The 15,528-nt window shown below is 50.5% G+C and overlaps 1 protein-coding gene across 1 annotated transcript in view; it reads left to right on the forward strand.

The window, feature by feature from the left end:
- The first annotated feature begins 1,103 nt into the window (after positions 1 to 1,103).
- LOC144769210 (uncharacterized) overlaps positions 1,104 to 15,528 on the forward strand; it is a 256,325-nt gene continuing 241,900 nt past the window's right edge. Inside the window, exons 1-2 of the mRNA XM_078653235.1 lie at positions 1,104 to 1,202; positions 4,571 to 4,719. Coding sequence (XP_078509361.1) covers positions 1,154 to 1,202; positions 4,571 to 4,719 — 198 coding nt within the window. The 5' untranslated portion in view covers positions 1,104 to 1,153. The remainder of the gene's footprint in view (positions 1,203 to 4,570; positions 4,720 to 15,528) is intronic.

The raw sequence follows: 15,528 nt of genomic DNA on the forward strand, positions 1-15,528 counted from the left end.
CACCATTCTAGGGGCCTCATTTATGAGAAATTACGCATCGCTGCGTGAAAGCAGCGATGCGTCACTTCTCAGTGCGCACTCCTTGTGACATTCCTGATGCGTCATATGTAATGTATGACGCATCATGTCGCAAAGAGTTACAGATACGTCAGTATTTCTGACATATCTGTAAGCGCAAAAGTGACGCATTGCTGAAGTGTGTCACAAAAGTGACGCAACTCCAGCAATGCGCCCTTTCACATGGGACAAGCCCCATGTGAAAGGGCCTGCGTCAGTCTTACGCCTGCTGTGAGGCAGGCGCAAGATTTTGACGCAACAGCGTCCTAAAAGTGACGCAGTAAACTCTCATAGATTTCACTGCGTCACTTCTATGACCCTTCCTTGCTTCAATACGCCCCCCTTGCATACATTATACCTGGCGCAGGTATAATGTGGCGCAGGGGTTTACAAAGTGACGCATCTACCTAGAAGCGTCACTTTGTAAATATGATGCTACAAGCCGCATTTTTTACGTCACTGGTGCGTCACAAAAAGTGACGCACCGTCGGCGTAAAAGTGACGCACAGCCTCATAAATGAGGCCCTAGGAACTGACGCCTAAATATTTATGTGTGGATTTGGTATGGCCAAGCCTGGCCTTCACTCGCTGGACTCTTTTGAAGATCTGCAATAAGATTGCAAATCCCAGGGGTCTGCACTTCATAAAATGCAAACACTTTGCAATCACTGACAGTGTTTAGCCCTGTTAACCATGGCTATGCATCCTTCCCACTAACATGATGATATAAAGAAAATTAAACAACATGCAAAGGAGATCGTTTGTTAATGTAAATATAAATGTCTGCCTAGGCTTACGTGTCCTGTTCTTTAAAACAAAAACAGAGAGCTGCCAATTACAGTTTTTAGCTCCTCCCTTTGGATGGAACATGAGATTGAAGGTGGAAGGAAACTGGCACCTGTTGAGTCAACATTGATTGATCCCACAGCCAAGAATCAAACTGGTCCAATTGTCACGTGACCTGACATCAGATCTGTTGGGAGGAGACTGACTGGTCGCTTCCAGTATAAAGATAGGAGCTCTGGGCTGACAGAGACACCCTGAGATTGAACCTTGTGCACTCACATTGCATCTCGAGCCCCAGCCACCTCTCACCATGAAGATCGCTCTCGCTTTCCTGCTGGTGGCAGTCAGCTGCACCCGTGGTAAGAGTCCTTTCTATGCTCAGGGAGTGGGTGAGAGAATGGGGTTTTGAATGGACCTGCTTTTTAATAAATAACAACCCCTATAACATTCTTCAGCGCACCTCCAGGACTCAATAATATCTGTGAAAGCGTGAGTCATAGGAAGCCCCCAGTTCGAATAATATATACAATGTCTGCTTGGAGCAGTCTACACACCACTATAACTGAATACCAACTGCAGGGGTCCAACTTCAGCTTAGAATCGACTCAGTGTTGGAAGTAAACCGAGTATTTCAAGAAGGACCATAGTACCATTCCATTCTCATCATTTGAAGCCTTAGATTCACATCACACTCTGATAGGGGAGTGTGGCAGGGGGGTGTGAGGTTAGGATGGAGATTGTGAAAGTGCATTGTCAATTAAACCCTCTTGTACTGTATACGTTTGTTGAACATTCTCGTGTTGTTTTTTTAACAATTTGGTCAACAAAATTGATGATAGTATTCTAAATCTAGTTTCAAAATACACTCTGGATTCATTACTTCTCTATCACTCATTTAGGCGTTTGCCGAGTACACACTTACACGATTAGTCTTTTTATGATCCACAAATACATTGATTGCTTCAGGACTTTCCAGCAAACCGATTGTACTCAAGAGTCGCCATGACAACAAACAATATGCTTCATTTAACAAATAAGCAAATATTTAAGCAAGATGGCAGTCTATTCCTTGCAGTCACCAAAAATATGTCTGAGGCAAGCGAACAGGTTTAAAATAAAAGACACTGAATAGCTCAGAGGGTTTGCTGTAGAGGAGGTGTCTCGGTAACTACATCCCAGGTTCTCATGGAGGCCAAAAATGAGGTACTATTTGGGCCGATAGGAAGAGTTTTTTTAGGTACCTTTAGAGATGGTAAAAGTGCTGGAGAGGACATGTATGGGGTCTGATGCAAAATGTAATGGTATACAAGTGAATATGCAAATTAGTAACAGTAGGTGTGCGAGAATGGGAAGTCAAATATTAGAAGACAAAAAAGCGAATCATATGGCAGAACGTGCAACCAAGTACATTTTTAAGGAGGAGCTGTCATTGACTGATAAAAACACACAACGAGCAAATGTGATTGCTCCCATAAAAACACGTAGATAGATTGCAAGTTCATCTTCTTTCGACAGCCTTAAGATAGTTGATGCGGAGACTTCGTAGTAACAAACAGAAAACATTTTCGTTACAACTTCCTTAGGTGTGGTTAAAGTATATTAGGCCGCTAGAGTTGAAGAGCAAATGCCAATATGTCAGCGTCAAGCACAATGTAACATAAACAGGAAAACTCCGGGGCAGATTTACATGCCCCTTGCGCCTCTTTTACGCCGCCGTTGCATCACTTTTGTGATGCAGCGGCGGCGCAAAAGATGCGCCATTGCGCGGGGTATTTACAACGTGACGCATCTGTGAGATGCGTCACGTTGTAAAGCCCTGCACCATAAGGTGGCGCTCCGGCGCAGTGGGGGGGGTTCCTGCGCAGGAATGCCTCCTAAAAGTGGCTGAGTGAAATCTACAAGATTTCACTCAGTCACTTTTAGGCCAATGCTGCATCAAAACCCTGCGCCTGCTTGAAGCAGGCGTAAGGCTTTACGCAGCATTGGACAGATAGTGCACCACCAAGCCTTGCTGGAGCTGCGTCGCAACTCCAGCAATGCGACGCCTTTACGGCACAGATGCGTCACGCATCTCTGCTGTTTTTGCCGCATGGAGCGCCGCATTGTAAATGCGGCGCACCATGGTAGGCGGAGCTGCGGCGCACAATAACTGGCGCATCCCTGGGGATGCGCCAGTTATTGTAAATCTGCCCCTTCGTTTCCTGGGTTTGCCAATAACAAAACTAGGGGTAGATTTACAAGTCCCTTGCGCCTCTTTTACGCCGCCGTTGTGTCACTCTTGTGACGCAGCGGCCATGCAAAAGATGCGCCATGGTGCGGGGTATTTACAACGTGACACATCTGGGAGATGCATCACGTTGCAAAGCCCTGCGCCATAAGAAGGCGTTCCGGCGCAGGTGGGGACGTTTCTGCGCGGGAACGCCTCCTAAAAGTGGCTGAGTGAAATCTACAAGATTTCACTCAGTCACTTTTAGGCCAATGCTGCGTCAAAACCCTGCGCCTACTTGAAGCAGGCGTAAGGCTTGACGCAGCATTGGAAAGATAGGGCACCCGCGAGCTCTGCTGAAGCTGCGTCGCACTTGCGACGCAACTCCACCAATGCACCACCTTTACGGCACAGATGCGTGACGCATCTGTGCCGTTTTTGCCCCATGGTGCGCCGCATTGTAAATGCGGCGCACCATGGGTGGCGGAGCTGCGGTGCACAATAACTGGCGCATCCCTGGGGATCCGCCAGTTATTGTAAACCTGCCCCCTAGTCCTTAGCCTATGTAGGATGTGCTATACATTTCGGGGACGCATCACACACCACGTTTGGTTTGGGGTGCCAGGGCATGTAATTACTACTATAGGTATTTCATTGATCCGAGTATGTTTGACCTTCCTTGAGGCATGTCCTGCAATGATAACTGTGTACTGTCGCTCTCCTATTGGAGAACTTCGGGACACTTCTTTGCCAAGGCTCCACCTCCTTGTCCTCACCTTTATCATTAATAACTCAAGCAAAGCAGCCCCAGCAGGTGGCGCCTTTCTCGCCCGTCGCCTTAAGGACAAATCCAATCGCCCAAAGAGCCGTGAGTAAGACTAAAATGCAAGCCTGATAGTTTCCCTAATGTATTCTCCCATGGTACATTATCTGTTTTTACGCAATTGTGAGTTGCCCCATCTCAGTATTAATCATTTTAATGCTCCATTTTTGATTATTTCAAAATCATCCAATGGTGTGGGCTGCATAATAAACAGCAAATTTAGTGAAACGCAGATTATAATTTCAAGACCCCTTTACATTAAAAATAATCTTACATGGAATGGCGGTGCCCAATGTGACAAATACAACTGTACCCCCACCTTCGTAATCCCTGCCCTACAATCTTCCTAAAACCTTTCATGCATTGGCCACCCTTTAGAAGCATTACCTACATGGTGGACGGACACTGCTTCAGGCCCCAGACACATAGAACAACCAGACCCATGTACAGCAGCCCCACCGAGCAGCCACTTATGACGAAGACAGTGACACACCCCTTCCACACAGACCCCAAATGTAAAACACACTGTCACTCATGATGCATTTGAGTCATTTTGGCACCTCGAATAAGACGTGGTAATTACAGGTGAGAAAGAAGAAACCACATAAGGAAACACATTCTTCATTGTTATTGTTATTTTTAAAACGGATTTCTGTTTGTGATTGCGCTAATTATGTGTTCCATCTCTGCTATTCTAGATGTGTCTTCTCTGCCAGCTCCCGCTCTACTTGGTGAACTACTTGGTGGCGGTGGCGGTGGCGGTGGCGGTGGCCTCCTCGGTGGCCTTGACCTCGGTGGCCTCCTCGATGGCCTCGTCAAGGGCCTCCCTGGCTGTCTGAACCTATTGGTATGAATTTTTAAATTAAAATTTTATTTTAAGAACATTCTTCTACTTTTTAACGGATGACCTACATTTTTGGAAAATACATATTTAATACTTTTTTTGCCAACCTGCAGTATTTCTGCAAGTGTTTGGGGATGGGTGCGGGGATAAGTACCTGACTATCCCTCACAACAGGTGAACTGGAGGAATATACTTGGGGGGGGGGGGGCTACACTGCTCTGGGCCTTATGAGTATTCTAGTAGGTTGGACGGAGAAATTACTGGGGCCACAAATACGGGACTAAGCAATCCTCGATTTGCAAACTCAGAGTGAGTTAAAAATAAGACCGGAGACACCTGGAGAAGAGAGACGTGGCAGGTCTCTGCCTGCTAATAATAGCAAAAAAAGTCCACACATCTACTGCAACAGTACGGAGCTAGTCATGCTCCCTCCTGCCTCCTCTCAATAGATGTCGTTTAGGGGTCACCATGTGTAGGAGCTGCGACTCATGGCTTGCCACTTGCGACTCCTGGCACTGTCTTTGTGACCCCTGGCCTCAGACATGACAAAGTCAGTGGCAAGAATTCTTACATTCCTTATTTTCTGCCTATTATTAGTTAATAATATTCTATTATTCACTATTAGTTTAATAAAAAATGGTACAGATTTTAGACCCTTGGTGGTAGCTGTGGAAAGTGCAAAATGGTTTTAAATGTATGTTGCGTGAGTGCTTGTGAGTGAGAGTATTCTTAAGGGAGAGAGTGTGTGTGAGAGTGTCTGTATATGTGTGTGAGAGTGCCTGTGTATGTGTAAGCATGTGAGTGTGAGTGAAAACGAGTGAAAGTCATTGACAGGTAAAGTTAGATTAGGTGAGACTGAGGCCCAGATTTACTATTCTTTGACAAAAGGCAGCTCTGCACCAAAGTTGCTCGTTGCCTTGCGTCAAAGGGTGAGAGAAAAATGGTGCCCTATCTATTAAGATATGCTGCCTTTTTACTCTCCATCACACAGAACCCTTGTGCCAAAGTGCATGAGTGTGTGTTCTCTGAAACATAGGTTTTATACTGAAAGGTGTCCCTTCCAGCACAAAACTATGCTGTAAGGCTTGTCACACTTTTTGTGTATGCTGTACAGTGTAGCACACATGCAATGTTGGAGAAACGGGAAGACATGAAAATATTATGGTCTGGGATGCCCGCCACCCCTTCCACCATCAATCCCAATGGTAGGAGACAGACACAGTTTTTTGAGCTTTTGGAAGGCAGGGGAGCCTCACGACTTCCCCGGCCGTATTTATTAAAATATGAAACAAAATTTAAAACTTTAAATTAAAAACGTTTCATTTTTATGTACAAAATTCAACTTTCATTACATTTGATGAAGACATGTATCGAGGCTAACCTTAACAAATCTCTAATACAAAGATTTCCTAGCCGAGTCTAACATCATGGCATCATGCATTGTATACGAATTTTGTACATCCTATCGTTAAGGGCCAACGGCAAGGTCTTAACCGGTGTCAGATCCCGATCACCAAATCCGCCCTCTCGTAGTGGCGTCATACCAAATTTCCCTTGCATGGGGGCCCCTTTCCACTCGGCGCCATCTTAAAGGTCGCCCGAGATCCCGTGCGGGGTAACCATAAGAAGGACAGCGTAGACTCCCCACCTTTCCCCGCACTATCTGGCCCCCGGGAAATTCCTGGGAGGGGCATTTAACCCTCTCCCCCTGGGAGGTACATTTAACCCTCTCCCCCTGGGAGGTACATTTAACCCTCTCCCCCTGGGATGGGCCAATGGCCGTCTCCCCCTGGGATAGGCCCATGGCCGTCTCCCCCTGGGATAGGACCATGGCCGTCTCCCCCTGGGATAGGCCCATGGCCGTCTCCCCCTGGGATAGGCCCATGGCCGTCTCCCCCTGGGCAGTCCCATCCGTAATGGGTGTTGCCCCCACATGGGAGGGGCCCATGGCCGCCTCCCCCCGGGCGCTCCCAGCCGTACTGGGTGTCGCCCCCACTAGGGACCTTAAAAAATTGCTCACCGATCATGACCTTACCGCCCAACCAGAAAAAGACTTAATAAATACGACAGTTTTTTAAGAACATTTTCACTAAGAATTGTCACAGAATAAATACATTTCCTCGTACCTGCGGAGCAGAAGACCCCTTATACAGTTTTGACACAGACAAAAGATATCTTTATTCACATTTCTACAAAGGAGAAAAGGGGGCCTATCAACAGGTCGTCCCTTGCGTAAACAAGTTCAGACTACAAATCCGGACACGACGTTACATGTCCCATTTCTGCGTGATTACTGCTTATTCATCCTCCCGAACTTCTGCCTCAGGAGCTGGTGGGTGGGTCAAAAACGCTGCTTGTTCCCTTGAGGGCTCACGAGCGACGAGTGGTGCAGCCTTCAGAGCACGGGAACAAGAGGACGACTTCTACGATTCGGTGCCTTTTAGCTTCTTCCAGGTGGGCGTGGCGGTACTCTCTCCCGCCCTAAGCGCCCGAGCTTCCGGGCGGGAATTCTTAGGACAACCTCTTACTGCGGCGGGGGCGGGCTCCGGCTACATCACTAGGGACATACCAGCCGGGGCACGCCCCACGCCTGCACGGGTTTCCCGGGTCGGCGGGGCACCCAGCCATACGTGCGGAGTGACCGAGTGGTCCCCCCTTTCCATATGGTCTGGGATGCCCGCCACCCCTTCCACCATCAAATCCAATGGTAGGAGACATACACAGTTTTTTGAGCTTTTGGAAGGCAGGGGAGCCTCACGACTTCCCCGGCCGTATTTATTAAAATATGAAACAAAATTTAAAACTTTAAATTAAAAACGTTTCATTTTTATGTACAAAATTCAACTTTCATTACATTTGATGAAGACATGTATCGAGGCTAACCTTAACAAATCTCTAATACAAAGATTTCCTAGCCGAGTCGAACATCATGGCATCATGCATTGTATACGAATTTTGTACATCCTATCGTTAAGGGCCAACTGCAAGGTCTTAACCGGTGTCAGATCCCTATCACCAAATCCGCCCTCTCGTAGTGGCGTCTTACCAAATTTCCCTTGCATGGGGGCCCCTTTCCACTCGGCGCCATCTTAAAGGTCGCCCGAGATCCCGTGCGGGGTAACCATAAGAAGGACAGCTTAGACTCCCCCCCTTTCCCCGCACTATCTGGCCCCCGGGAAATTCCTGGGAGGGGCATTTAACCCTCTCCCCCTGGGAGGGGCATTTAACCCTCTCCCCCTGGGATGGGCCAATGGCCGTCTCCCCCTGGGATGGGCCAATGGCCGTCTCCCCCTGGGATAGGCCCATGGCCGTCTCCCCCTGGGATAGGCCCATGGCCGTCTCCCCCTGGGCAATCCCATCCGTAATGGGTGTTGCCCCCACATGGGAGGGGCCCATGGCCGCCTCCCCCCGGGCGCTCCCAGCCGTACTGGGTGTCGCCCCCACTAGGGACCTTAAAAAATTGCTCACCGATCATGACCTTACCGCCCAACCAGAAAAAGACTTAATAAATACGACAGTTTTTTAAGAACATTTTCACTAAGAATTGTCACAGAATAAATACATTTCCTCGTACCTGCGGAGCAGAAGACCCCTTATACAGTTTTGACACAGACAAAAGATATCTTTATTCACATTTCTACAAAGGAGAAAAGGGGGCCTATCAACAGGTCGTCCCTTGCGTAAACAAGTTCAGACTACAAATCCGGACACGACGTTACATGTCCCATTTCTGCGTGATTACTGCTTATTCATCCTCCCGAACTTCTGCCTCAGGAGCTGGTGGGTGGGTCAAAAACGCTGCTTGTTCCCTTGAGGGCTCACGAGCGACGAGTGGTGCAGCCTTCAGAGCACGGGAACAAGAGGACGACTTCTACGATTCGGTGCCTTTTAGCTTCTTCCAGGTGGGCGTGGCGGTACTCTCTCCCGCCCTAAGCGCCCGAGCTTCCGGGCGGGAATTCTTAGGACAACCTCTTACTGCGGCGGGGGCGGGCTCCGGCTACATCACTAGGGACATACCAGCCGGGGCACGCCCCACGCCTGCACGGGTTTCCCGGGTCGGCGGGGCACCCAGCCATACGTGCGGAGTGACCGAGTGGTCCCCCCTTTCCATATGGTCTGGGATGCCCGCCACCCCTTCCACCATCAAATCCAATGGTAGGAGACAGACACAGTTTTTTGAGCTTTTGGAAGGCAGGGGAGCCTCACGACTTCCCCGGCCGTATTTATTAAAATATGAAACAAAATTTAAAACTTTAAATTAAAAACGTTTCATTTTTATGTACAAAATTCAACTTTCATTACATTTGATGAAGACATGTATCGAGGCTAACCTTAACAAATCTCTAATACAAAGATTTCCTAGCCGAGTCGAACATCATGGCATCATGCATTGTATACGAATTTTGTACATCCTATCGTTAAGGGCCAACTGCAAGGTCTTAACCGGTGTCAGATCCCTATCACCAAATCCGCCCTCTCGTAGTGGCGTCTTACCAAATTTCCCTTGCATGGGGGCCCCTTTCCACTCGGCGCCATCTTAAAGGTCGCCCGAGATCCCGTGCGGGGTAACCATAAGAAGGACAGCTTAGACTCCCCCCCTTTCCCCGCACTATTTGGCCCCCGGGAAATTCCTGGGAGGGGCATTTAACCCTCTCCCCCTGGGAGGGGCATTTAACCCTCTCCCCCTGGGATGGGCCAATGGCCGTCTCCCCCTGGGATGGGCCAATGGCCGTCTCCCCCTGGGATAGGCCCATGGCCGTCTCCCCCTGGGATAGGCCCATGGCCGTCTCCCCCTGGGCAATCCCATCCGTAATGGGTGTTGCCCCCACATGGGAGGGGCCCATGGCCGCCTCCCCCCGGGCGCTCCCAGCCGTACTGGGTGTCGCCCCCACTAGGGACCTTAAAAAATTGCTCACCGATCATGACCTTACCGCCCAACCAGAAAAAGACTTAATAAATACGACAGTTTTTTAAGAACATTTTCACTAAGAATTGTCACAGAATAAATACATTTCCTCGTACCTGCGGAGCAGAAGACCCCTTATACAGTTTTGACACAGACAAAAGATATCTTTATTCACATTTCTACAAAGGAGAAAAGGGGGCCTATCAACAGGTCGTCCCTTGCGTAAACAAGTTCAGACTACAAATCCGGACACGACGTTACATGTCCCATTTCTGCGTGATTACTGCTTATTCATCCTCCCGAACTTCTGCCTCAGGAGCTGGTGGGTGGGTCAAAAACGCTGCTTGTTCCCTTGAGGGCTCACGAGCGACGAGTGGTGCAGCCTTCAGAGCACGGGAACAAGAGGACGACTTCTACGATTCGGTGCCTTTTAGCTTCTTCCAGGTGGGCGTGGCGGTACTCTCTCCCGCCCTAAGCGCCCGAGCTTCCGGGCGGGAATTCTTAGGACAACCTCTTACTGCGGCGGGGGCGGGCTCCGGCTACATCACTAGGGACATACCAGCCGGGGCACGCCCCACGCCTGCACGGGTTTCCCGGGTCGGCGGGGCACCCAGCCATACGTGCGGAGTGACCGAGTGGTCCCCCCTTTCCATATGGTCTGGGATGCCCGCCACCCCTTCCACCATCAAATCCAATGGTAGGAGACAGACACAGTTTTTTGAGCTTTTGGAAGGCAGGGGAGCCTCACGACTTCCCCGGCCGTATTTATTAAAATATGAAACAAAATTTAAAACTTTAAATTAAAAACGTTTCATTTTTATGTACAAAATTCAACTTTCATTACATTTGATGAAGACATGTATCGAGGCTAACCTTAACAAATCTCTAATACAAAGATTTCCTAGCCGAGTCGAACATCATGGCATCATGCATTGTATACGAATTTTGTACATCCTATCGTTAAGGGCCAACTGCAAGGTCTTAACCGGTGTCAGATCCCTATCACCAAATCCGCCCTCTCGTAGTGGCGTCTTACCAAATTTCCCTTGCATGGGGGCCCCTTTCCACTCGGCGCCATCTTAAAGGTCGCCCGAGATCCCGTGCGGGGTAACCATAAGAAGGACAGCTTAGACTCCCCCCCTTTCCCCGCACTATCTGGCCCCCGGGAAATTCCTGGGAGGGGCATTTAACCCTCTCCCCCTGGGAGGGGCATTTAACCCTCTCCCCCTGGGATGGGCCAATGGCCGTCTCCCCCTGGGATGGGCCAATGGCCGTCTCCCCCTGGGATAGGCCCATGGCCGTCTCCCCCTGGGATAGGCCCATGGCCGTCTCCCCCTGGGCAATCCCATCCGTAATGGGTGTTGCCCCCACATGGGAGGGGCCCATGGCCGCCTCCCCCCGGGCGCTCCCAGCCGTACTGGGTGTCGCCCCCACTAGGGACCTTAAAAAATTGCTCACCGATCATGACCTTACCGCCACAGGCCAGATAGTTGACCAACGATCTGGCCCCCCCCACACAGTCCTATAGGTCATGTCTCCTCAAAACCACTAGCCATGCTAGGAGATCTCCCACCCAAATGTCGTTCCCTGCCTTGGACAGGTGCACCCCATCATGGGAGTAACAGTGATCCCCCCAAATGCACCTGTGCGGTATACTGTGAAGGTGGGCGGACCGAAACAACTTCTCAATCTTATTGTTGACCCTCTTAACCGAATGGTTCAACGCTGTTGTGGACGGCCCCCCCCTCCAAACCTTCCTTGGCACCATGTGCGACCAGGCTAACGTGCATTCTGGGAGGATCTTAGCTAACCAACTGACTGTTGTTAGAATCTGCTCAATTAAGGCCCGTCTGCCTAATTTTACCAAGTCATTGCCCCCAACGTGCACTATGACTACTGAAGGTGGTGACCCCTGCCGCCCTAACAATTCTGTCATAAAAATTTGCAATTGGGCAATACCCAAACCACCCCGTCCAAAAAAGGACACCTGAAAACCGTATTCCTCAAATGTGTGAATCGCATCACCTGCTCCGAATACGTCCGCGGCCCGTCTCACGTATGAGGTGTACACCTGATACTGGGCCGACCCCAGTTCCCGCCCTGCGTCACAGGCTCGTGAAACTGTAAACCAAACAGAAGAGAAACAGCGTGAGTGCACATCCTTAGTAAATCACAACATTTGCAACCGCACGTACCGTTTAAAACAGTCCGAAGACCACCTCCCCAACTGTTTAACTTTGTCTGCTTGCAGACCCCTGGCCGTTGCTTCAGTAGCGGCCTCAATTCTGAAAGAATGTGTCCCAAACTCACTTGGGTTTAAGCGCGCCTCTGCAATTGTCATTGCCAATACTCTTTGGAACTGAAACTTTGTTAACGGGGTGCCATCCATATGCCGCAGCAAGGTCCCCCCCCCCATGTCGCCCCTCTTTGTCGTAGGTACGCCTCTACATGAGCTACTGGACAGCAAGGACTACCTGGAGCGTGCTGCAACACCACGCTATCCCCTTGGGCCTCTTGGTCGGTCTTAGACCTGGCTATCGTGATGAGCAGGTAATCTCCCCTTACTTGTACATGCTCCCACCGCAAGCCCCCCTCGGTATCCTTCTTGTTGGTCACCACCAGTTCACTTATTCGCATGGCACCATAAAAGGCCAGGGTAAATGCTGTTCGGAACAGGCAAGCTTCACTAAGTGAGGAGCATGTTGCCTCGAGTGCTGCCAGCAAGGTTGTTAATCCATCAAAACCTATCGGCCGCCTTGTGTCCTTCCTGCGCCCTTCTAAGCGCTTCCACCCACGCAGCGCCTTCCTGACCATAAAGGAATCTGTGGGATCCCCCTTCCCATGGAGCTGTGCCATGAAGGCAATGGCGGCCTTATACCGACTGGCAGTTGCCGCTGACCGGCCTTCCTTATGAAGAGCCACTAAAAATTGGGTAAAGGCCCCCTCCTGCACCCACTCATGCTCCCATCTGGGACCCAAAAAGGCGCAGTATGCACGGAACGCCCCTTCATAAGCCTTCCTTGTCCTGAGCCTTAGACTGGCTGCCATGAGGTCTTGTAATCCGGTGCACCGATTTGCCACAATGCCTCGGGAAATGGCGCTGCCGCTAGCTCCGCTGCTGGTAAGCACTCCCTGAATGCCTGCATTTTAAAAACGAGAGAGTGCATCTGCTGCGTTATTCAGCACCCCAGGCACATGTTTAGCCCTGAATTGTACATTCAATTTCAAGCACTGCAACACAATTTCTTTCAGTAATCGCAATATCCATTTGCAGCGTGCTGCCTGTTGATTAATACATTCGACCACAGTCATGTTATCTGACCAGAATACTACCGAGCTATTCCTGAGTTCCTCTGGCCATGCCCTTAATGCTACCCATATCAGGAACAACTCCAGGAACCCAATGTTGCTCATCAAACCACTTGTCGCCCACCATGCCGGCCATCTTTGGGCCGACCAGCGATTTCCCAAAATGGCGCCAAAACCTACGCTGCCGGCCGAATCTGTCCACAGACCCAGCTCAGGTGATGACGCTGGGGCCTTGGACCAGACTACCCGGCCATTGAAGTCCGCCAGGAATGCCAGCCAAATGAACATATCCTGGCGAACCTCGGCCGTCAGCCTCGTGCGATGGTGGCCCTCCTTGAGGCCCACCATGGCCTGTGCGATGGACCGTGAGAATGGGCGAGCCATGGGCATCACCCGTAGCGCGAAATTCAGCTGTCCGACTGTTCGTTGCAGCTGGTGCAGGGTCACCTTACTGTTTTCAAGACATTGCTGTAAGGACGCCCTGAATTTGGTGACCTTATCCATGGGTAACCGGAAGCAACCTTCCACTGAGTCTAGTTCAATACCCAGAAACTCTAGGGAGGTAGTCGGCCCCACCGTCTTACCTGGCGCCAACGGTACTCCGAAACCCTGCATGAGCATGCAAAATTCCTGCAATGCCCTTGCACAGTCCCGAGAGCCGGCCGGGCCGAGGAACAAGAAATCGTCTAAATAATGCATTACATGTTGATGCCCCGAGGCCCTAGTGAAAGCCCATTCCAAAAAGGAGCTAAACATTTCAAAATAGGCGCACGATATCGAACAACCCATCGGTATGCACATGTCCATATAATATCTTCCCTGGAAGGAAAACCCCAACAAGTGCTGATCACTGGGATGAACCGGCAACAGCCTAAATGCAGATTCAATGTCTGATTTCGCCAGCAGTGGCCCCGGACCCAGGTCGTTCAACATGGCCACTGCGTCATCGAAAGATGCATACCTAACACTGCACACACCCGTATCAATGGCTTCGTTTAGAGAAGCCCCTCTTGGTGCAGACAGATTATGTATGAGTCTGAATTCACCCGGTTCCCTCTTGGGAACAACCCCTAACGGGGAGCACACAAAATCGGATGTCAGTACCTCCGGAAATGGCCCTGCAACCCGCCCTAAACGAACCTCTTTTGCAACCTTCGCCGTGACTACATTCAGGTGTTGGGCAACAGATGCTTGGTTCTTACTAAATGGGGAGCCGCGAAAGTCACCCGCCGGGATCCTAAAGCCCATTGTGAAGCCTTCCCGCAGGATCCCGGCGGACGCACGATCAGGGTATATACTTAGCCAGGGGGGTCATTGCCAAAATCGCTACCGGTGACTGGGGAGTCCCTCGTGGCCCCTCGTCACTCCTGCTGACCACCCCCTTTTCCTCCGGATCCATTACCCTTGGCTCGACAGCTAGTCTCGGGGTGGGAGGAGTTGCCACAAACTGCGCAGGCATGCTTGAACCGGCATGTTCCCTGTGGCCTAACACATGTCCCTTTGTTGAAACCCCAACATACTTTTCGTTTGCCTCCATTCCCGCCCAGTCTTGACTGTAAGTCCCCCCCGTGGGTTGGCCGAAAGGGCTGCGGCTGCCTCTGTGGAGCCGCCTTGAAGCCATTCATGCTTGACCCCGTGGCTATCGCCGGGCCTGGTACGAACTGCCCGTGCCAAGATACAGAGTCCAAGCAATCCCAAGTCAAACATGCAATAAATTCTTTTGCTTTTCTGAAAGACACATCATACCCTTTCCATGCGTCCCCCCCCGTACTTCTCGTGATAGCCCACGATCCTGCTCTGGTAGCAGTTCAGGGCTCCCATCAATTCCGGTGTGCGCTCATGTACTATCGCCCCGAACACATTGAAGGCCCTGATCCAATTAGCCAAGTTCTCCTCCACCCTGAGTTCCGCCATTTTGGCCCTCCATTCGCTTGGGTGAAGGAAATCCTTTTGACTCTTGGCATACTCGAATTCTCTATTGTCAGTCAACAATGAAAATATATTAAAATATTTGTCAGCCCACACCATTTACTTCGTTTCCATCGGAACATGTTGTGCCAGGTTTTCCCGTCTTGACGGCATAATCCCCTCCCCCATGATTGGGAGCGATCTCTTACCATCCTCCGACGGTACTCCGGTCTTATCTGCCGTCTTGTCCCGACTCGCTCCTGCAACGGTGCTTGCTACCTGTAAGGGATTAGAAGGCACATTCACGGGCCCAGGGCGTCTTGCCCGTCTGAGCTCCTCGATTAGTCGTCTAGCTTCCGCAGTCGGACCTTCCCCCGCCACGGCCTCCCCTGCACCCTCTTTCAACCAAGGTAATATCGCTTCCAGGTGTATCGCTAGCTCGGGAGGTATCTGGTCTTTTCCAGTTGGTGTAACTAACACTGGTATTGGCAATTCATCTAACGGGGCGGCCGCTGGGTCGGCCGCCGGGGACACCGGGATGGGCGGGACAACTACCGGGACGGGGGCCTCGCTAGGGATTGCTTTCTTCTCCCTTAGCTTACGCTTATTCGCCCCCGGGGTGTCGCTCGGTGAATCAGACCCCTCTACCCTCTTACATTTCCCGCCCTGCGCTTCTACCTTCTTTTGAA

Source organism: Lissotriton helveticus, chromosome 7 (genome assembly GCF_964261635.1).
Source record: "Lissotriton helveticus chromosome 7, aLisHel1.1, whole genome shotgun sequence".
Taxonomy (NCBI): Eukaryota; Metazoa; Chordata; class Amphibia; order Caudata; family Salamandridae; genus Lissotriton; species Lissotriton helveticus.